Source organism: Pogoniulus pusillus, chromosome 6, assembly GCF_015220805.1.
Source record: "Pogoniulus pusillus isolate bPogPus1 chromosome 6, bPogPus1.pri, whole genome shotgun sequence".
NCBI classification, from domain to species: domain Eukaryota; kingdom Metazoa; phylum Chordata; class Aves; order Piciformes; family Lybiidae; genus Pogoniulus; species Pogoniulus pusillus.
In genome coordinates this window covers 41,420,845-41,443,609 of record NC_087269.1, presented here as the reverse complement: position 1 = coordinate 41,443,609, position 22,765 = coordinate 41,420,845, and the positions used below count along the sequence as shown (strand labels likewise).

The window sequence follows — 22,765 nt, the reverse complement described above, 5'->3', positions numbered from 1 at the left end:
TCTGCAGAGGCTTTCTTCTTTCCTCTCCTGGTTACTACCAAAAGTTTGTGGGTTATTAAAGGAAATCAAATCAGAAATGCAAAATCAAAGCAAAGCAGAGTGAGAGCAAATAAAGACACTAGGTGTGAAGAGTGGGCAGAATAAAAACCCAAACGCCAGAGTTTGGAAATCTTTTCCAACTCATTGGAAAACCCAAAGCAATGCTGTGAGCCTATGATCCTGCAGAGGCTGTTAACAAGACCTTGTCAAGCCAGAAGACACGTAGCTCATGGCCCAGCACTGGGAGCAGGGGCAGGCCAGGCTGTGCAGCAGCAAACCAAGGCTTTGCTTGCTTATGAGGAGGACAAAGATGCACCAAAGCATGCACAATTGATTAAAGGAACATACACTTACGGCGTTATCCCCTAAAATGTCCAACTTTTTCATCAGCTCTGCTACTACTATGTCCTAACAAGAGAGAAAGGGAAAAACCAGGAGTCAGAACAGAGGGTCTGGTTTGCTGTGGGGACAGGGAAGTAGGAAACGAGAATCCCTTACTGTTACACCTTCTGCCTCGCAGTAGACTTGGAGAGGGCTTTTCCCCTCCGTAAAGGGGCCGTGGTGGAAGTTGATGGCAGGCGATCGTCTTTCTCTCTCCTGAAACAACAACAGGTGCTGGCTTACCCCCCAGGGCCTCCCAGCTGTGGAGTACCCACCAAGGGTTACCCATTTTGGGTTACCCACCAAGGGTTATCCGCTTTGGGTAGGGGTTTTAGAATAGGTACATTTACAGAATGGTTTGGGTTGGATGGGACATTAAAGAGCACCTAGTTCCAACCCCCTGCCGTGGGCAAGGACACCTCCCACTAGATCAGCTTGCCCAAGGCCTCATCCAGCCTGGCCTCCAGGGACAGAGCATCCACAATCTCCCTGGGCAACCTGTTCCACTGCCTCCCCATCCTCACTGTAAAGAGTATCTTCCTAATCTCCACTCTAAATCTCCTCTCTTCCAGCTCAAGGCCATTGCCCCTTGTCCTGTCACTACAAACCCTTGTCAAAAGTCCCTCCCCAGCTTCCTTGTGGGCCCCTTCAGATACTGGAAGGCTGCTCTAAGGTCTCCCAAGAGCCTTCTCCAGATGAACAGCGTCAGTTCTCTCGACCTCTCCCCATAGGGGAGGTTCTCCCCTGTGGCCTCCCCTATCAGCTGCTCCCCTATCCCCTATCAGGGGATCATCTTCATGGCCTCCTCTAGATGTGCTCCAGGAGTTTAATATCCTTATGCTGGGGGCATGGGTGACACTACAGCTTACTCATTATGAGTATAGGTTACTGACTGGAATTCTCCCCCATGACTGTTCTCTGGTGAGACCACACCTGGGGCTCTGTGTGCAGTTCTAGTGCCCTCAACACAAGAAGAACCTCTGGCCTGACCATGTGCTGTTGTGATGGCACTCAGGACTGACAGAGAAGATCTCTACCTCACTGCAGTGCAGAGTGGGTGAATAGTTTGCCTTTAAGATCACCCAGTCCAACCATTCTCTAACTCTGCCAAGGCTGGGGCTAAACCATGTCCCTCAGCACCACACCTCCACCTCTCTTAAACACCTCCAGGGATGAGGAAGCTACCACCTTCTTGGGGAGCCAGTTCCAGGTTTTGACAGCTTCACTGAAGTTTTTTGCCAAAGAAGCAACCCCTCCCTGGAGGTGTTCAGGGCCAGGCTGGATGAGGCCTTGAGCAACCTGGTCTAGTGGCAGGTGTCTCTGCCCATGGCAGGGGGCTGGAACTAGATGATCTTTAAGGTCCTTTCCAATTCAAACTATTCTGTGTATCTATGAAGCATCTGAGGGCCCCTTCAGTTGTTGCACTGAGCCTTCTGCCTAGAGCAGTACCTGCATGGACAGAATCCACTGGCTCTTGGAAGCTGTTTTTGAAGCTCTCCACAGAGAGGTTAACAAAGCAGCTACTGCAGAGCTATCTGTCTTGTACTCTTTTATTTCCCTTTTCTTAGCACTTTTCCTAGCCCTTTTAGCCTTGTTCAGGGCCATGCTGCTCTCCACAGCTAACATGTGCGAGCTCCCAACTGCCCTGCCCACAGCTCAGGCAGCCCAGGGCAGGTGGGAAGGGCCTCACCTCAAGCTCCAGGATCCTGAACTCCAAGAGCTCATTTTGATCCTTCACATCCTGGACATCATGTTTTAGGCGAGCTTCCTCAGCTTCCATCTGTTTTATCTGCCAAGCAAAGCAGCAAGCTGTCAGCACTGCAGCATCACTGGAGATCCACCACCCACTGGCCACGCTGGGGAAACACCAGGGTCAGTGCGAGCACTCAGGGGCTGTGCATGCCCCTGGTGTCCACAAGGCAGGGGCTGTGCACGCCCCTGGGGTCCACAAGGCAGGGACATGTGGCTCCAGGGCTTGGGCACGTGGAGCTCTTCTCTAGAGTTACTGTCCTCACTAGGACATGATGTGGGGCAGGAGGGAGCAGCAGAAATCCACTTCTGACAGGTTGGTGAGGGGTTTGTCATGATACATGAATTAATGCCAGTGGAGCTCTGGGATGCAGGTTAAAATAATGCACCTTCTGCATTCCTTAGGCTGCAAATATCCATGGAATGACAAGAGAAACATTAACCACCTTCTCTACCAGTTCTTGGTTTCTTCTGTACAGTGCTTGCTTCTCCTCAATCCACTTCATATCCTTGAAAAAGAAAGAACCAATATTGTAGGTGAGGCTGGAGATGGTCAGCAAAGGCAGCAGCAAGTATTTAATTACATCCTAGAATTACAGGACCAGTTTGGTTGGAAAAGACCTTTAAGATCATCAAGTCCAACCATTAACCCCATACTACCAGGTCCCACTAAACCATGTCCTTCAGCACCACATCTCCCTCTATGGATGTGGACTCCACCATCTCCCTGGGCAGCCTGTTCCAATACCTGACCACACTTGCAGGGAAGAAATTGTTCCTAATCTCCAACCTACATCTCTTCTGGCACAATTTCAGACCATTTCCTCTCATTCCATCACCTGATACTAGGGAGAAGAGACCATCCTCCACCTCTCTTCAAACCCCAGAAGGTTTCCCCTTAGCCTCCTCCTTCTCCAGGCTGAACAAGCCCAGTTCCCTCAGCTGCTCCTCACTGTACCTGTTCTCCAGACCCTTCACCAGCTTTATTACTCTTCTCTGGACCCACTCCAGCCCCTCAATGTGCTTCTAGAAGTGAGAAGCCCAAAACTGAACCGAGTGCTCAAGGTGTGGCCTCACCTGTGCTGAGTACAGGAGGATAATCTCTGTCCTGGTCCTGCTGGCCACATTATTTCTGATCCTGGCCAGGATGCTGGTGGCCTTTTTGGCCACCTGGGCATACTGCTGACTCAAGTTCATCTGATGTCAAAGGACCCCCAGGTCCTTTTCTGCCAGACAACTTTCCAGCCCCCCTGCCCTAAGCTTGGAATCTTGTTGTGATCCAAGTACAGCACTGAGCACTTGGCCTTGTTAAACCTCATACAGACGACCTCAGCCCAGCCAGCCAGCCTGGCCAGATCCCTCTGCAGAGCCTCTGACCCTCAAGCAAATCAACACTGCCACCCAATTTAGTGTCATCTGCAAACTGACTGAGGGTGCCTTCAGCCCCCTCGCACAGATCATCCACATCAGGATTGCTCTATAGATCCAGGGACATTTGCTCTGTACATCCAGGAACACCCAGGAGCATGTCCAGTACTTATCACAAGGTGACACAACCAGTTTGGTCTCTAGAGCCCCCTCCTGCCCCCAGCACAAGGGCTGGGGGGAGGGCTGGTGCCCACCTCCAGGTATTACCTGCCCCTGCTCAGCCAGAGCCTTCTCCAGGTCTTCTATCTGAGCCTGTGACCGGTGTATTTCTGCTTGGAGCTGCTCACGTGTCTGCAGGGTAGGAGGGAAAAAGGACCAAAAAAGCAGATCATACATCACACTTTCCCTAAAAGACAAAAGCAAGACAGGCACAGAGAACACAGAGAGCAGCAAGTGCTTGTGACAAGTGATTTCTAAAGACCTTTGGCAGGGCAGCCAAGCACACAGCTTTAGAAATGAATCACCAAGAGGAGGCTTTCAGACAGGACCATCAGCCTGAGATTTAAGGCTACCATAAGCAGCACCCCACTAGGTGGACAGTAGGCCAGCAAAAATACAAATGGCTTCTTAGTATAATAGAACTGCTTGGGTTGGAAAAGCCCTCTGAGGTCACTGAGTCCAAACATTGATTTAAGACCACCATGGTCATTAAACCATGTCCTCAAGTGCCATGTCCACAGGTTTCTTGAACACCTCCAGGGACAGTGACTCCACCACCATTCTGGGCAGCCTGTTCCAATGCCTCAGCACTCCTGCAGCAAAGAAATTGTTCCTCATGTCCAGCCTAAACCTCACTTCCAATCCCTCTGCTATGGGCCTGGACACCTTCCACTAGACCGAGTTGCTGAAGGCCTCATCCATCCTGGCCTTGAACACTGCCAAGGAGGAAGCAGCCACAGCCTTCCTCGGCAACCTGTTCCAGCGTCTCCCCACCCTCACTGTAAGGAATTTCTTCCTCATCTCAAGTCTCAATCTCCCCAGCCAGCAGCATGGAGCCAAATGAGCTGCCTGAGCCCACTTCATCTTGAACACAACCTGAGCAAGCTGAGCCAGCAGCCCTCCCACCACACCAATCCTTTATTTCCACGTAATACAAGCCATGTAGACCTTAACTTCTCGTTCTGCATCCAGTGTTCCTCCAACCTGTTCTTGCAATAGGGCATAGGCTCGCTGCAGAGCCTGGTACTCCATGGTCAGCTGCCGGAACCGCAGCTCCGTCTCCTCCTTGGCCATGCCCTGCAAGGAAAAGCAAAGATGTGCTGCACCAGCTGCCTTTTTGGGTGTGCCTCTGTGTGTGTTCTGCAGTGACAGGAAAAGATACAAAGTGAGATTGGAGGATGTTTGTTTTCCCCCCAAAAAAGGACACAATTGTTCTTCCCTAAATGCAGCCTGGGAAGTATGGTAGCAAGGTCTTGTTGTGTGCCCTCAGACTGTCTCTTTTGTCCCTTGAATGTCTCTTGGGCTTGCTGACTTCAAGAAAATGCAATGTAGAATCATAGAATCATACAATCAACCAGGTTGGAAGAGATCATCCATTCTAACCTAGCACCCAGCCCTAGCCACTCAACCAGACCATGGCACTAAGTGCCTCAGCCAGGCTTTGCTTCAACACCTCCAGAGACGGTGACTCCACCACCTCCCTGGGCAGCCCATTCCAATGCCAATCACTCTCTCTGACAACAACTTCCTCCTAACATCCAGCCTAGACCTCCCCCAGCACAGCTTGAGACTGTGTCCCCTTGTTCTGTTGCTGGTTGCCTGGCAGAAGAGACCAACCCCCACCTGCCTACAACCTCCTTTCAGGTAGTTGTAGACAGCAATGAGGTCACCCCTGAGCCTCCTCTTCTCCAGGCTGAACAACCCCAGCTCTCTCAGCCTCTCCTCATAGGGTTTGCAGGAGGAAAAGGGAACTTCCCCCACCTTGGGAAGATAGGGACCTGACATCAATGCAACACTCCAACATCTGAGTTCCCTTTCTTACTGCACCAGGCAAAGTCACAGAACTGGAACTGCTGAGGCTCAAAGAACCCTTTGAGATCAAGTCCAACTGTTCACCTGGAGCTTGCACTTCCACCACTACTGCTAGGCCACTGCCAGAAACCATGCCATAGAATCACACAATCATGAAACTGTTGAGGCTGGCACAGACCTTTGGGATCAAGCCAAACTGCTCACCTAGAGCTCTCAACCTCACCACTACTGGGACCTCCCAAGCCAGCATTCTATGATGTACTGCTAAGGCACTACCACCAAACCAGATCACTCAGCACCACATACTCACCTCTTTTAAGCATTCCTAGGGATGGTGACTCCACCAGCCTGTTCCAAAGTCTGGCCACTCCTGCAGGAAAGGAGTTCTTCCTAATCTCCAACCTAAACCTCCCCTGGAACAATTTCAGGCCATTTCCTCTCATTCTACCACATGAGATCAGGGAGAAGAGACCGATCCCATCTCACTCCAACCTCCTTTCAGGGAGTTGCAGAGAGCCAGAAGGTCTCCCCTCAGCCTCCTTTTCTCCAGACTAATACCCCCCTGTTCCCTCAGACATTCCTCATCAGATTTGCATGCAAGGCCCTTCATCTACATCACATTTAATGGTGAAAACCTGACTTGAAACAACAAAAGGCTTTCAGCCAGGAGATAAGCCAAGCCTGACAGTCTCCCTCAATTATTAAAACACTGATCTGGAGTTGACACTTGTAGAAACAGTGACACCAAGATGAAAGAGCCCTTCATCTTCTTCTGTCTCCTCACAATACCCAAGACTGAATGCTTTCATGTGGGGCTGACTGGAATGCTTCATTTGGTACAAAATGAGGTTATGCTGCTGGCTGTGTGCAGCAGCTTCCCATTGCCTGAGCAATACGTCACTGAATCATGGAATTGCTTGGAAGAGCCTTCCAAGACCATCAAGTCCAACTGTCAACCCAACATGACCTATGTCCTCAAGTGCCATGTCAACACATTTCTTGAACATCTCCAGGGATGGTGACTCCACCATTTCCCTTAGCAGCCTGTTCCAATGCCTGACAACTCTTGCAGTGAAGAAGCTTTTCCTAATCTTCGACCTAAACCTCCACTGGAACAATTTCAGGCCATTTCCTCTTGTCCCATCATCTGCCTTCTGGGAGAGGAGACCAACCCTACCTCACTCCAACCTCCTTTCAGGGAGCTGCAGAGAGCCAGAAGGTCTCCCCTCAGCCTCCTTTTCTCCAGACTAAACAAGACCAGGTCCCTCAGCTGCTCCTCACCAGACCTGTTCTCCAGACCCTTTGCCAACTTCGTTGTCCTCTGGACCTGCTCCAGCCCCTCAATGTCCTTCCTGAAGTGATGAGCCCAAAGCTGAACCAGGATTTGAGGTGCACATCAAGGCAAGGAGACAGCCTTTCCTCTGGAGACTGTGCCCTCAGGTGAAGGCTTTCTTCTCCTTCCAGCAACACAAACCTTATCACTCTGTGCTAAAGTCAATAGGACAAACAGAAGGGCCTGAACCACCTCCTCCTTCTCCTCCTCCAGACCCAAACCACACACGCACAAACCTGCAGTAAACTTCCTTTGGAAGACATCTTCTTACAGTTGACCAAATTCTCAGCCCCTCTAGGCTCCTAACCTGTCACAAATCTCCCATTCTTAGGCTGTGACACTTCCAGCTTGGCTACAAGTTGTGAAATGACTGAGGACTTGAGGTCGAGAGATGTGACCCAAGATGCCCAGCATGACATCTACCACTCAGTTTTCTGGTCCGAGGTGACAAAGGAGGGCTAGGAGAGAGCAGGAGTTTCACCAGCAGTCAGCAGCGAGGCTCCATAACAAAAGAAGAGAGAGGTTTGACAAATACCTCTTCCAAGTCATCCTCAGGAGTGCAAGGGGTCTGATCCGTCCGGTCAGTTTGGTAGGAGATAGAGGAACCATCAGACTCCAAGGAAGCTTCTTCATCGTAGCCAAAAAATGTCTCCACCACTGGCTTCTGACAGAGAGAAGGCATCAGACAGCAGCCCTGGCATGCCACAGCAGTGCCATGGCTGTGCCAGCCTGATGGCACCGGGGGGACAGCAGTGACATTGGACCTGTGGCTGCACCACCTGTGGTGTGGAGAGGCTCTCCAACTCTTAAAAGGAGTTAGAGAACAACTCCACGCAGGAGTGGGCACAAAGCTCACTGGAAGTTTAAATGCAAAGTGCCATTTGTAAACTGCTTGCTACAGAGCAAAGCAAACAAACTGCAAAGAAATCCACAGGCCACAGTTCTCCAGAACCTCCTCCAGCCAAAGCTTCCACAAACCGCCTGCCAAAATCAGGCCAAAACCCCAGGCCTGAATGCCCCTTCCCCTCCATACCTCCCTGCTACTGCTGCCCCCACCCCACAGGCTGAAATGATGCAGCTTAAAATTAGCTTGGCCTAGGCTGCTAGCAGGTCTCAAGGGCAAAAAAACCTTCCCCACAGCAAACCAGGAGGTCAGGGAGCAGTGCTGGGAGGGAAGCAGGGAGAGAAGACAGGGCAGGAACCAGCTGTGCAGCCAGTTTTGCACTACAGGTGCAGGTGTTGTGGGGATGAAGCAACAAATGCTTGCAACTTCCTGGCCAGCCCTGGGGGCTCTGCACCTCCTGGAGGTCTCTAACTGTGTGGTTTGTGAGGGCACCCACATCAAACAGGATCATCTGGGATTTGAACCTATCCACCTCTGGAGGAGCCTCAGCTCCAGGGGACTGGCCAATTCTCACTCTACTGCTCCTTCAAGAGCTGGCCCACTTCTGACCAGGTATGTACATCTAAAGGGTCTTCACCCCATGACAGAGCTCCGGCGGGCGCTAAACCCATTCCAGATGCTCAGCTGCCCTGTTTGCTATCAAGGGTCAGCATCCAGCCTCAAATCTCCTGCCTTATGGGAATGTGTCTGCTGATTTCTCTTTGTGTGCCCAGCCTGAGGTGGGAGCTAGGCATCGAAACAACTCTCTTAACCTGTCATCTCCCCACCCTGCTGCCACTACCACAACCTCCACGGGACGTGTCAAACGTGCAAGAAGTGTTCTGCTGGGGAACGTGAAGCTCCTCGCCACAGGGCTGCTTTTACAGGCTGAATTTCTCCACCCCAAGCTGCCTTCTCTTAAAAGGCCAGGGCAGTGGTGGCAAAAGAAGGTCTGCTGTTAAAGCCTGAAAGCCAAAGGTGACCTTCCAAACACAGTTCTAAGGTAGCTTTGGTTGTTGATTTACAGAAACATTCCTAGATTCCACGGAATGCCAGGCTGGAAGGGATCCCAGGGATCATCTGCTCCAACCAGTGTGGCCTTTTGGTTTTCATTGACAGCAGACAACTTCCCACATCTCTCTCTTTCCTGTTGCCATTTGCAGGATGACAGGAGTTGAGGAGTTACCTCCCATTACCCTCAGCAGTGATAGATTCATTAGCTCCAGCACCACTTTAATCCTTCCTGAGCAGAGCAGTGCTTGCTCTCAGGTCCCCGACACTACACCTCACGATGGCATCAGTGTTAACACCCTGTCAGTTGTTCATTAACCAACATTCTCCTCCTGCCTGAATCATAGAATCACTAAGGCTGGAAAAGACCTCCAAGATTATTAAGTCCAACCTTCTATGCAACACCTTCATGGCCACTAAACCATGTCCCAAAGTGCCACATCAGCTCGTTAACACCTCCAGGGATGGCGACTCCACCACCTCCTTGGGCTGCCTGTTCCAGTGCCTGACCACTCTTGCAGGGAAGAAACTGTTCCACATGTCCAAACTAAATCTCCCCTGGTGGCAATTTGAGGCTGCTCCCTCTTGCCCGACCCCTTGTTCTGTGGGAGGAGAGACCAAAACCCCACCTCACTGCAACTTCCTTTCAGGGAGTTGTAGAGAGCAATGAGGTCTCCCCTCAGCCTGCTCTTCTCTAGTCTAAACAACTCCAGTTCCCTCAGGTAGTCCTCAGAAGTCTTATTCTTTGGACCCTTCACCAGCTTTGCTGCCCTTCTGAAGGGCAGATCCTCCCAGATCTTCTCTGGATATCCCCATACAGACTACCAAAGTCCTTGAGCTACATGGCTCAAATCCAAGACGAGGACCCACGATGTAGACCCAGGAGGAGAACGCTGCCCTGTGTGGGAACCAGAGGCATCCAGCATGCCTGTGATCAGGTCACCAGGCAAGCTTTTGCTTTTACCTTGGGAATTCTGGTCATTTTCTTCCTCTGCTTCCTATACCTCAGCAGCTTGTCACGTTCCTGAAAGAATCAGACACAGACAGGAGTCTTATACCTTACCTGTGGCAGTACTGGGAGTCTCTGGGCAACCGAGAAACAGCAATCTTGGTGCTGGCTGCTGTCCCAAAATCAAATGCTCATCCTATCCTCAGTCAGATCTTAGTTTTACAGAATCACAGAATGCACTGGGCTGGAAGGAACCCTCAAAGGTCATTCTGTCCAATCCTACCCCACAGTTAGCAGGGACATCAACTAGAGCAGGCTGTCCATGGCCCCATCAAGTTTGACCTTGACTGTCTCCAGGGATGGGTCCTCCACTAAATCTCTGGGCAGCATGTTCCACTATTAGTTTAACTTTTAACATCTCAGAGGTTTGCCATGTACAAGCTGCAGCTGCTCTTTGAAAGGGCAAAAGAAGGCTGACTGCAGCCCAGACTGACAGGTTAAGCCTCACTTCAGAGTTGCTCCATGACCAAGTGTGTGTGGCTGTGTTCAAGGCCATTTCTTCTCTGGTGGATTCATAGATTCAGAGAATGGTCTGGGTTGGAAGGGACATCAAAGATCATCTAGTTCCAAGCTCCCTGTCATAGGCAAGGACACCTTCCACTACACCAGCTTGCTCAAGGCCTCATCCATCCTGGCTTTGAACACCTCCAGGGACAGAGCATCCACAACCTCCCTAGGCAACTGGTTCCGCTGCCTCCCCATCCTCACTTTAAAGAACTTCCTCCTAAACTCCAGTCTACATCACCTCTCTTCCAGCTCAAAGCCATTGCCCCATGTCCTATCTCTACAAGCCCTTGTCAAAAGTCCCTCCCCAGCTCTCCTGTAGTCCTTTCAGGTACTGAAAGGCTGCTCTAAGGATGGGCTCTCTGACCAGGGATGAGAAGCAATGACCAACTCCTGCCCTTGGTTCTTAGTGCCTCTGGAAGGTACACACGTGTGACAACCCAGTGACACCACACTCAGAGTGTTTGGCCTCAGCACTTCCACTCTCATCTAGTTTCTGTAAGAGTCTGCAGGTGCCTCTGGAAAAGCATTTGAGCCAGCAAATGTTTTCTTTTCCATTGGAAATTATGATGCTCTTCCTAGAGTCATCATAGAATGGCTTAGGTTGGAAGGGACCTTAGAGATCATCTATTCCAAATCCCCCACCATGGGCAGAGCTAGACTTGGCTGCTCAAGGCCTCATCCACCCCAGCCTTGAACACCTCCAGGGACAGGATACCCACAGCCTCCTGGCCAACCCATTCCAGAGTCATGGCAAGATCTTATAGTGCTGAAAAATAAGTCTTTATTCTGGGTGGGAAATACAGGCAAAGAGAGAAGTTCACCATAGCAGGGCCTGTTGGGTTGGGACAAGGGGTGATAGCTTGAACTCCAAGAGGGAGATTCTGATTGGAGAGAATAAAGAAATGTTTGACATTGAGGGTGGTCGGAGCTTGTCCCAGGTTGCCCTGAGAGGTGGGAGATGCCCCAAACTAACAGAGGGATGAGCTGGGCAAGATCAGTGACCACATCTCAGTGTGGATGAGACAAAGCTTATGGTGATCAGAGAGAAAAAATGCAATTCCAACGTGTGAGAGCTGTCCCAGGACAGGGAGACTCTTGCTGCCTGCTGTCAGGACAGTGTCACCACGCTGATCTTTGCCTGTGGGGTCATCCTAGTGGGGGAAAACTCAGCTATCCACTCTCACCAGAGCTCTACTTTCCACTATTCCTGTGCTTTTCTCTGGTGAACAGCTTCTGCTGAACACCTACACTGAGAAGAACCCTCTGTGATGCCCTGCATGCTTTCCATCAACAGCAGCTTCGAGCATAGGAAGATGAGGATGAAAAACGTCCTTCTTACCATAACGCTCTTCACGTAGCCAGCAGTTTCCAGGGTCTGATGGAAAAGAATGAAATGAGGCCAGTAAGAAAGCAAGTTAGCACCAAAGCAAAGCAATGCCAACCAAACCAAGGTGTTTTCTGGAGGAGTGTTGTGATTCCAGTGTTTCCTCCTTCCAAAGACTGAGAATATGTCAACCCAGCCCCGATGCTGCCTCCAGCTAAAGGAGCTCTGCCATCATCTATCCCAGGTGCAGGACCTGCCCATCAGAACACCTGCTGGGGTTGCTGCAGTGGTTCTGTCATGCAGTGCACTCTAGATTCATTCACAGATTGGTTGGAAGAGGCATTGGAGATCATTCAGTTCCAATGACCCTGCCATAGGCAGGGACACCATCTGCTAGATCAGGTCACTCAAATCTTCATCCAGCCTGGCCTTGAACACCTCCAGAGAGGGGACATTTCCAAACACCCTACCACACATAACTCACCTTCAGTTCAATCACCACTAACCACAGAGATGCTGACCATGTACTCCTGATGCAAGCTCTGCCTGTTGGCTCACAGAACCCAAACCACCCCTTGCTGGGGCTTCCTGCTCTTCTGCTTTAGCCTTAGCTGACCTTGCACGAAAGCATGAGAGCACCAGAATTCTCTCTTACCTTGGAGAGCTCATCAATGATATTTTGCTGTTCAATAACTTGTAGTCTCAGGAAGTCAACTTCTCTTTCCTCCTGGCTGTGATCCAGGTCATTTAAGGAGCTTGGTCTCCTGATTGATCCTGCTCTTTGTCTCTAAAAGAAGCAAAGGATGAAAAGATCAGAAGCTTTGCCAAGGGACAGGACATGACTCTTCCCCTTAGTGAGGCATTCAGTCTAATGGCTGTTCTGGCAGCCATCCTGATGAGCTTTTGCTGAGCTTCACATCCACTCTGCAAACAACCCAAGTGTTCCTGCTGCTCAGCATGCTGCATGAAGCTCACTGTCAGCACTGAGGACACTGGGCATGGGGGAGGCAGCACACCAAAGACAGGAGCTGGCAGCACAGAATCCAAGAATGTTAGGGGTTGGAAGGGACCTCTGGAGATATTTAGCCCAACTGCCCTGCCAAAGGAGGATCACAGGAATACATCCAGGTGGGATTTGAAAGACTCCAGAGAAGGAGACTCCAAAATCTCTCTGGGCCTGCTCCAGTGCTCTGTCTTCCTCACCATAAAGAAATGTCACTTTGTATTGAGGTACAACCTCCTGTGTTCCAGCTTTGTTCTACACATTCCTTGAGCACCACCAGGGATGGTGACTCCACCACCTCCCTGAGCAGCCTGTTCCAATGCCTGACCACTCCTGCAGGAAAGAAATTGTTCCTAATCCCCAACCTAAACCTCCCTTGGCATGATTTCAGGCCATTTACTCTTGTTTTACCACCTGATACCAGGCAGAAGAAACCTCACTCCAACCTCCCTTTAGGGAGTTAGAGAAAGCCAAAAGGTCTCCCTAGTTCCCTGAGCTGCTCCTCATCTGAACTGTTCTCTAGACCCTTCACAAGTCTTTTTACCCTTCTCTGGACCCAGTGCAGCCCCTCAATGTCCTTCTTGGAGTGCAAGTTGAAGATTCAAGGTGCAGCCTGAGCAGTGCTCAGTAGAGGGACACCATCACTTCAGCCAGCACCAGAAAGGGGCAAGTTTCCTGTTCAACGTGGGACAGTGCCTGATCCTGCCACCCTGTGTGCAGCAACCCCACGCTCTCTGGAGCATGCAGGCACTCACCATGGCGAGGTTCTCTTGGGTCACAAACTTCAGTTTGTTCTCCATCCGCCGTAAGGCGTGGGACAGCTCTTCATTCTTCCTGCTAAGGCGCTTGTTCTTGTCCAAGATGGGCTTGTACTGACTTTCAGCTTCTCTAAGGCGCTTGAGCTGGAAGAGGCAGAGAGAATGAACACCTCTGGAGCTGGCAGTTTTCATCAGACATTCATCATGCTCCCCAACTCTCACACTATCAGCATTTCCTTCTAGCGCAAGGCAGAACTGATCGACAGCTCCTGGTATTTTCCATTGGGAAGCAGATTGCTCCTTCTTCATGAGATGCTCAGTCTGGGCCTCCCTCGTGAGGTGCTCCTTCTGCTCCATAGTTTATAAATTAAGAGAAACAATTCCAGTTCATCTCATAGAGTGACAGAGTCATGGAATGGTTTGGGTGGGGAGGGGCCTTAAAGATCACCTAGTTCCACGGGCAGGGACACCTCCCACTAGGCCTCAGGTCATCTAAACCAAAATTCTTTGGTATATAAAGAAAGATGAGTGTGCTGTGAGATACCAGCAGCTACAGGGCGTGGGGAAGAGGCAGCTACACCTGCAATGATTTCATAGAATCCTAGCATGGTGGCTGTTGGGAGGGACTTCTGGGCATCATCCAGTCCAACCACCCTGATAAAGCAGGGGCACCCACAGCAACTTGTCCAGCATCACAGTGGTCAGGTGGGGGAGGAATCTCTCCAGAGAAGGAGACTTCACGACCTCTCTGAGCTGCCTGCTCCAGACCTTCAGCCCCCTTGTACCAAGGAAGTTTCTCTTCATGTTCAGATGGAACCTCCTGGGTTCCAGTTGGTGCCTGCTGGCCCCTTATCCTGTCACTGGGTACCACTGACAAGAGTCTGGTTCCATCCTCTTGCCCCCTACAGATCCTTTAGCTCTTGCTGAGCATTAATCAGATCCCCGCTCAGGTTTCTCTTCTCCAGGCTCAACAGCCTCAGGGCTCTCAGCCTTTCCTCCTTACAGAGATGCTGCAGGCCCCTTCAGAGCCTCTGCTCAACTCCCTCCAGTAGTTCTCTCATCTCTCTTTAACTGGAGAGCCTGGAATTGGACCCTGGGCAGCTGTGCTAGTTTTGAAGCAGGGTAGAATGTTTTGGTGAGAAAAAGTAGATCATAGGCTGTGAAAGGCAAACAATGGTGATGTCTCCTCCCCTCAGAGTCTTGCTGAAGAAGAAACGAAAACATTAGATAACACTCTGGCCATTTTGTGACTCTGCCTCGGGCTTCAGACTGAGCTGCAGCTCCCTCAGCTCACCTTCCACTCACCTTTGCTTCTTAACCTCTTGGCTGAACCTCCATTCTTCCTTGGGACTGGGGTAAGGTTGAGAGGGGCAGGGGGAGGGTGCAGGGGTGGTTGAGAGCCCCTGCTGGGGACTCAGGTTTCTGGGAGGGGAGTTGTGTTCCTGTATTACTTTTTACCTTGTCTATTTTTGTATATTTCTGTATATACTGTAAATATCTGCTTGTATATTGTGCTAGCTGTAAAGAAATAGCTTCATTGATATTCCCAGAGCCAGCTGAGCCTAGTCTGGGTGAGTTCCAAAGTGTGAGGGGCCCGGGAACACCCAAACCATCACAGCACACACACAGAGTACACAGTATTATTAGGATTGGAAGAGACCTCACAGATCATCAAGTCCAACCCTTTACCACAGAGCTCAAAGCCAGACCATGGCACCAAGTGCCACGTCCAATCCTGCCTTGAACAGCTCCAGGGACGGTGACTCCACCACCTCCCCGGGCAGCCCATTCCAGTGTCCAATGACTCTCTCAGGGAAGAACTTTCTCCTCACCTCCAGCCTAAATCTCCCCTGGTGCAGCCTGAGGCTGTGTCCTCTTGTTCTGGTGCTGGCCACCTGAGAGAAGAGAGCAACCTCCTCCTGGCCACAACCACCCCTCAGGTAGTTGTAGACAGCAATAAGGTCACCCCTGAGCCTCCTCTTCTCCAGGCTAACCAATCCCAGCTCCCTCAGCCTCTCCTCGTAGGGCTGTGCTCAAGGCCTCTCCCCAGCCTCGTCGCCCTTCTCTGGACACGCTCAAGCATCTCAATGTCCCTCCTAAACTGGGGGGCCCAGAACTGAACACAGTACTCAAGGTGTGGTCTAACCAGTGCAGAGTACAGGGGCAGAATGACCACACCATTCCTGATGCAGGCCAGGATGCCACTGGCTCTCTTGGCCACCTGGGCACACTGCTGGCTCATGTTCAGGTGGGTATCAATCAGTACCCACAGATCCCTCTCTGTCTGGCTGCTCTCCAGCCACTCTGACCCCAGCCTGTATCTCTGCATGGGGTTGTTGTGGCCAAAGTGCAGCACCCTGCACTTGGAGCTATTGAACCCCATCCCATTGGACTCTGCCCATCTGTCCAGGCAGTCAAGGTCCCGCTGCAGAGCCCTTCTGCCCTCCAACCCAGAAGCCTTTCCAAAGAGCCCAGAGGCAAAGGTCTCTGCATTCTGGGGACAAGGCAGAGCCAGAGCAGGCTGTGCACTCACCAGCTCGTTCCTCTCCTCGGACAGCAGCGCGTTCCTGTCCTCCAGCTTGCGAATGATGGCGCTCAGCTCGGCAATTTTCAGTTGGAAGCGCCGGGCATCCTTTTCATCCAACTGCTGTTCCTAAAACAAAGATCAACTGCAAATAACTGCTCATCAGCCTGCACGCAAGGGCAGCAGCTTTTCAAAGCTCAGCCTTTTCCTCTATCCCCCATCCAAGCCTTTCTGAGCGTGGTGGGGCAGGGTGTGGGCTACCCAACCTCAGGGGACCCCTGAGAGCTGCAGGAGGAGACCAACGGGAGGTTGGAGAGGAAATGTAACAAAGAATGCAAATGCAGAAGGATGTAGATGCAGGGATGGAGTCATGGATGGGCAGACTTGGAAATGGAAAGGAGAAGATCCAAAGTGGAGGAGGCAACGCTCCCCACGTGTGCCACTGTTGAACTGAGTGCTTCAGACACAACACCCACTTTGTGAGAGGAGAATGGGAGCAAAATAGTGAAGTACAAAGAGGGGGAAATCCATGCAATCAATCATGGCAGAAGCTCTTCCTCCACAAAGCTCTAGCCCTTATTGGCTTCTAGGAGGTCATAAAGCCAAAGGGGTGGCACTTGGATTGAGAACACTTATATTGTAAGGAAACAGAAGCACAGGTAGACGTGTCCTGGTACAGAAGTTACAGCTATTCACAAACTGGACAGACTTTCCCCTTTCTCTAGGACTTCTGCTGGTGTTTGGCAGAGGTTGAGTACCAACTGAGACAAAGAAATGAGTGCCTGTAGTGCTGATGGCACTTTTGGGAGGCTTAGGCTTCCTCATTCAACAGGTGCAGGAGAGGCTTGGGCCAAAGGACTGGTTTGCTCATATCTAGGTGTCTACAGTTCTGTCCTGGTTTAAGAACACCCAAGACAACTTCCAGCAAGAAAATTAAGGCTGTTGCAAAAGAAATCTTGATGAGAATCAGTGATGGGGAGAACTTGGAAGATCAGATGTATGAGGTCAGTTAACTTCAGGGGCTTCGTATCAGCAACTCAAGGCAGAAGCAGAAAGGTGCTGTAATTACAGTAAAAAAATCCCCAAAGCCAATGTACAAAGGTGATTAAAGTGGAATGTTCTGGATTCATAGATTCAGAGTGGTTTGGGTTGGAAGGGACTTTAAATATCATCTAGTTCCAACCCCCTGCCATGGGCAGGGAAACCTTCCATTAGACCAGGCTGCCCAAGGCCCCATTCAACCTAGCCATGAACACCTCCAGGGAGGGGGCAGCCACAGCCTCCCTGGGCAACCTGCTGCAGTGTCTCACCACCCTCACTGTTCTGCTGGATGCTGCATGGTAGAAGAGAGAAAGGAGAGGAGATGTTCCCAGCAGGTGTCTGACTCGCTGTACGGTCCACTGGAAGTGGCAGCATTCAGCAGCACAAACTCTGAGCCAGTTGTAGGAGGACCTCCACCTTCTTGCACTGTGTGCATTCCCCTGGGTGAACTGGCCTCGTCCATCTGCTGATGAGAGCCACTCTTGGAGGTCCCAAGGTGGCACACATACATCAGTGGGGCAGGAATGCATTTGCATCGTTTGTTGGCAAAGCTGTGTCAGACCAAGGCGGGTGGCAGTGGCATGGAAGGGTGAGGAGAAGAAAGAGAGAAAGCACAGAAAGATTTCCCCCTGATAACAGAACCAAACCAACCAGGAAACAAAAGGACCAACGAGCAAGAGCTCTCCCATGCCAGGGCTGGGAGTCAAACCTGATGAGTCTGGCTAACAAACTGGGGTATGAACCCTGATAGTTCTGCCTAACAGAATCACAGACTGCATCAGGCTGGAAGGGATCCTCAAAGGTCATCTTATCCAACTCCCCTGCACTCTCCACCTAGATCAGGCTGCACTGGGCCATACCAAGTTTGACCCTGAATGTCTCCAGGGAGAGGTCCTCAATCACATCTCCAGGCAACCTCTTCCAGTTATTTCACCACCCTCATTGTGAAGAAATTCCTTCTGATGTCCAACTCAAACCTACCCTGCTCCAGTTTCAAACCACTGCCCCTCAGTCTATCACCACAGGCCCTTCTAAAGAGTCCTATAGGTCCCTTTCACATATTGAAATGCTGCTCTAAGGTCTCTCTGGTGTCTTCTCCAGGCTGAACAGCCCCAACCCTCAGTCTGTCCTCACAGAAGAGGTGCTTCAGCTGGACCCACTCTGACACATCCTCGCTGTTCTTGCGCTGGGGGCCCCAGAGCTGGGTGCAGTGATCATCCCCCAGCCTAGATTGGCATTGGGGATTAACCCCATTCCTTATCCACTGAAGAGTCCACTCATCAAATCCATGTCTCTTTTAGAGAAGGATGTTCTGGGGGACTGGGTCAAAGGCTTTACAAAACTCCAGACAGATGACATCTCTTGGCTTTCCCTTGTCCACTGACATAGTCAAACCATCACAGAAAGCAACTAGGAAGGACTTGCCCTTGCTGAAGCCAGACTGGCTTTCCTGAATCACCTCCTTGTCCCTCCATGTGCTTTAGTACAGCTCTTAGGAAGATCTGGAGCATGAAACCTGCTGGGTCTGGTGAACAAACTAGAACAAGCAAACTGTTGGTGCTGGCTAACAAACTGGAGCAAGAACTGGGGCCTCGGGGTCTTCCCTGCGTGGTCATGGGAAAGCTGTTGCTCGAAGGTGCACTCATCAAGCTTCTGTCACTTTTGTGTCACTTTGTCCCTCTGTCTGCTTGTTCATTGAGGTGAAACCATGTGAAAGTGCTTACAGGGCTTCCTGAATGATCTGAAGCATCTCCTGCACCACTTGGATAAGGAAGTTCCCGTTTGGGGCTGCTCAGATGCCGATCAGACTCTTTGATCTGGGAAAGTTGTTCATCTAAAGCCTCCTTTTGGAGCTGCAGTCTCTGAGCATGCCCGGCTTGAACCCCTAACTCTCTCTCCAGCACGTAGACTGCTCTGTCTTTAAACTTAATCTCCTCCATCTACAAGGAGAAGAGAACACAATCACACAGAGCATCTCGACAACCCCCAGGGTGGCCAAAGAACAGCCACATGGAGCCAACACCCCTCAACATGGAAAATACAACAACATCCTCCTGGAAACAGAACAGCAGCAAGTGGTTGACAGTGAGATCATGGACTGAGTCACTCCACCCTCCTAGGAGTATTGTTTCTTCTTCTGGGGGGCACCCAGAGCAAAATCTCCCCTTTCAAGCAGGGGTTCTGCCATTGGGCTGGTTGGGAATCATCACAGAATAGGTTGGGTTGGAAGGGACCTTCGAGATCGTCAAGGGAGATTGGAACTAGATGATCTCCAAAACCCCTTCCAACCCAAAGCATTCTATGAATCTAGTTCCAACCCCCTGGCATGGGCAGCGAAGGCTCCCTGTTTCAGGGAAATACCCTGGCAACACAAACAAATGCAAATAACAGAGATAAAATTGTCATGGGAAATGAGCCTTGTTCTCAGCACCAACTCAGAACAGCCTAAGACCCATTCAATCCTAACATTCCCTTCACAGCTTGGAGGTGTTCACTCAATTTGGATCATTTTTCAGCATTTTGGGCTAGGAGACTTGCAAATTTGGATTGTAGCTGCAAAAGAAAAACAACAAAACATTAAAACCTGCATTTCCTTTCAAATTTCCAAATACAGAAGGAATGTGAATCTTTTCAGTTCTTTATCCAAGAGTCTCCCACGAGAGCAATTTGTTTAATTAGGCCCTTGCCACGAAAGGTTTTGCTTATGCATAATAAACATGATGCAAAGTCATTAAGTGCTTAAATGACAAATGTCAATTCTCTCCTGTTCTCTCCTGTTAATTGCCTGCCTGCTCCTGCTGGGCTCAGAGCCATGCTCATCAGCCCTGCATCAGGCAGGCTGAACTTGCAGGTGCTCCAGGAATATCTTCTGGGTGGTTTTTCCCAGTGCCAGTGTGGAATGGCTCATGAGGAGAGGCTGAGGGAGCTGGGGCTGCTTAGTCTGGAGAAAAGAAGACTTAGAGGGAATTTGATGAATGTTTATCAGTATCTGAAGGCTGCCAGGAGGGGGGGGGACAGGCTCTGCTCACTGCTCCCTGGGATAGGACAAGGAGCAATGGGTGTAAGTTGCAGCACAGAGGTTCTGTCTCAACACAAGGGGGAACTTCTTTACTGTAAGGGTCCCAGAGCACTGGAACAGGCTGCCCAGGGAGGTCGTGGAGTCTCCTTCTCTGGAGCCTTTCAAGACCTGTCTGGATGTGTTCCTCTGTGATCTGTGTTAGATAGGATTGTCCTACTCTGGCAGGGGGGTTGGGTTTGATGACCTCTTTGGGTCCCTTCCAACCCCTAACATCCTGTGATCCTTTTGGGGCCCTTCCAACCCCTAACATCCTGTGATCCTGTAAAGCCTCCTGCCTACAGAGGTGAGCAGATTCATCCACGTGGGTGCTTCCCTTGGAGGGGTGCTGGGGTCAGAGTGGGACACTTCACACCACAGGCTGTCTGCATATCAAGGTTTACACCAGCGTGAAACCCTCAGAGCCACTGGTTGGTTTCTATGAATCTGTGAGTGGTTTGGGTTGGAATGAACCCTCCTCAAAGGTCATCTTGTCCAACTCCACTGCACTCAGCAGGGACATCTCCACCTAGACCAGGATGGTCTATGCTCTGCCTAGCAACCAAAAATTACTGAGCACAGCCCAAAAATCTGCTTCAGAGGCTGTGCCGATGCACAGCACTGCTGGAGGATCTCAGGCTCTTCCCAGCTGCATCTCCTGCACATCCATTATACATGAAGACAAAGCATTAATTGCTCTCAAAAGGCTGCCAAACATGCTCACAGAAAGAGACTGTATGGGAAGAAAAGAATCACAGCCCCCAAAACATCTGGGTTTAGACAGGATAAGATTTTGGGCATGAGTTTTTGAGCCTTGACATGTTTGATTTAAATGATCAGATATTAAAATGAATCCTGCTTAAGATAAGAGCATTTTGCCTTGTTTGATGCTTTTATCTTTGCTGGGTTTGTCTGCAAACCTGGGAACAAAGTGACATTGGGTACTGAAAGGTCACTCATAGTGCTGTGCTTCCAGCAATGGCAGAAACCACAGAATATGTCTGGTTGGAAGAGACCTCAAAGATCATCCCAGATCAACTTTCAATCCAGCGCTGCAAGGTCACCACTAAACCATGTCCCTAAGCACCAGGTCCATACACTGTTTAAAAAGCTCCAGGGCTGGTGACTCCACTGCTGCTCTGGGCAGACCATTTCAATACCTGAGAAACCTTTCAGTGAAGAAACATTTCCTAATGTCCAGCCTAAATGGCCCAATCCAACCACTGGCAGTTTACAGACCCAGTGATGGTGCTGGAAAGTGACTTCCCTGGGTGTGTTTGGGTGTGTGTGGGGGTTGATCAGAGCTTATGGCTGTGAAATAAACTAAACTGGGGAGGACACAGGACATGATGTTCCTTTGCTGCACTTCACCCCTCACCCTACCACCCTCAGACACAGCTCTACAGCTCCAGTCAAGCTTCTCCCTGAAGGGCTGCCCGAGGTGGAAGAACTGAGCCACAAACCCAGGGAGATCCCACAATATCCCAGGAGGAACAGCCATCCAAAAAACAGCACAGGACAACCTGTGGAGGAACAGCCAGCCAAAAGACAGCACAGGACAGCCTGTGGAGGAACAGCCAGCCAAAAGACAGCACAGGACAGCCTGTAGAGGAACAGCCAGCCAAAAGACAGCACAGAACAACCTGTGTGGAATTTGTGTTTTAAAGCCATGCAATATTTAGACCCTTTTGGCACAATGAAGCAAACCCAAAGCGCCTCCCGGAGGCTGCTCCATTAAAGGTGCTTGCCACCATTTCCACGAGGGCAATGGTCTACTAACTTGGAATGAAACAAAGAAATTCCCACTGAGGTCCTCCTGCTTAAAAAAACCTCACCAGGTAGAAATCTAAAGGGCTCTACAAATGAGGAGGCAGCAGGTCAGCAAATGGTTGTTTCAAATAAGCAGGATATTGGGTAGCCGAATCCCTTTCTGTATGGAAACAAAGCCACCGTACAGCACAGACAACACTTGAAAGTGGCAGGAACAAAAGACACTGGAGGAAAAGACAAACCATTTCACAGAGTGTCAGCGAAACCCCTAAACACAACCTTCATAAAGAGCAAAGGAAGCATCAGCATTCACATCCACCCCCACGGCACTCAATTCAGGTCTGTGGAACGTGCACAACAGCTCGATGTTTGCCGCCTGTTATCAAGGAGCAGCGTGGCAGAACCAGAACAAATTGAAGGAAGCATTTCACTGAAAAAACATTGTTATTACTTAGCACATTTCTCCCTAGATTAGAGACAGCAAGGAAAGGCAAAGAGAAGAAACAAGGTGCAACTCACTGGAAGAGATGCTGGTCGCCCGTGGTGCACCCCAGGCTGCAGTGTATGCCAGCCTCGTTCTGCGGCGGGTGTGGGACCGGTGGGACTCCTGGCCTGACTCCTCCTCCCCATCCCTGTCTGGTGGCTTCAGACACCAGCAGTGCTCAGGAAAGGCTGTCAGCAGGTAGGAACCCAGCATCCAACCACCTGAGAGGACGCCCTGCGCTCCGCTGGGGACATTCCCACCTCGGTTCAAGCAGGCGGCAGTGGCTCGGGATGAATGTTAATGTGTGAATGCTAATTAATATCCAGCCTGTGAGCAGAGCTGCTGCCAATTATGCAAACATAATCCCATGCTGAGTTATAGCTTTGCTGTGCTCTCCTTCTGCCACCAAGCATGGTCTGACATGCAGCTGGGTTTGAGCCCTCTGATCCTTTTGCCGTGTACTATACTATCTCCGTTGTGACGTCCAACCCAACA

At 50.6% G+C, this 22,765-nt stretch overlaps 1 protein-coding gene across 30 annotated transcripts in view; it reads right to left on the bottom strand.

Annotated features, from left to right (window-relative positions):
• JAKMIP3 (Janus kinase and microtubule interacting protein 3) overlaps nucleotides 1–22,765 on the bottom strand; it is a 118,753-nt gene that overhangs the window by 35,470 nt on the left and 60,518 nt on the right. For 11 of the 30 annotated variants that reach the window (XM_064145339.1, XM_064145335.1, XM_064145364.1 and 8 more), the window contains exons 5-17: nucleotides 18,686–18,901; nucleotides 15,930–16,049; nucleotides 13,394–13,540; nucleotides 12,291–12,422; nucleotides 11,651–11,686; nucleotides 9,760–9,819; nucleotides 7,437–7,565; nucleotides 4,705–4,833; nucleotides 3,805–3,888; nucleotides 2,616–2,678; nucleotides 2,111–2,209; nucleotides 538–636; nucleotides 388–447 (exon numbers count right to left, since the gene is read on the bottom strand). In XM_064145339.1, coding sequence (XP_064001409.1) covers nucleotides 388–447; nucleotides 538–636; nucleotides 2,111–2,209; nucleotides 2,616–2,678; nucleotides 3,805–3,888; nucleotides 4,705–4,833; nucleotides 7,437–7,565; nucleotides 9,760–9,819; nucleotides 11,651–11,686; nucleotides 12,291–12,422; nucleotides 13,394–13,540; nucleotides 15,930–16,049; nucleotides 18,686–18,901 — 1,374 coding nt within the window. The remainder of the gene's footprint in view (nucleotides 1–387; nucleotides 448–537; nucleotides 637–2,110; nucleotides 2,210–2,615; nucleotides 2,679–3,804; nucleotides 3,889–4,704; nucleotides 4,834–7,436; nucleotides 7,566–9,759; nucleotides 9,820–11,650; nucleotides 11,687–12,290; nucleotides 12,423–13,393; nucleotides 13,541–15,929; nucleotides 16,050–18,685; nucleotides 18,902–22,765) is intronic. The other 19 variants (XM_064145342.1, XM_064145348.1, XM_064145351.1 and 16 more) reach the window with 12 other exon arrangements.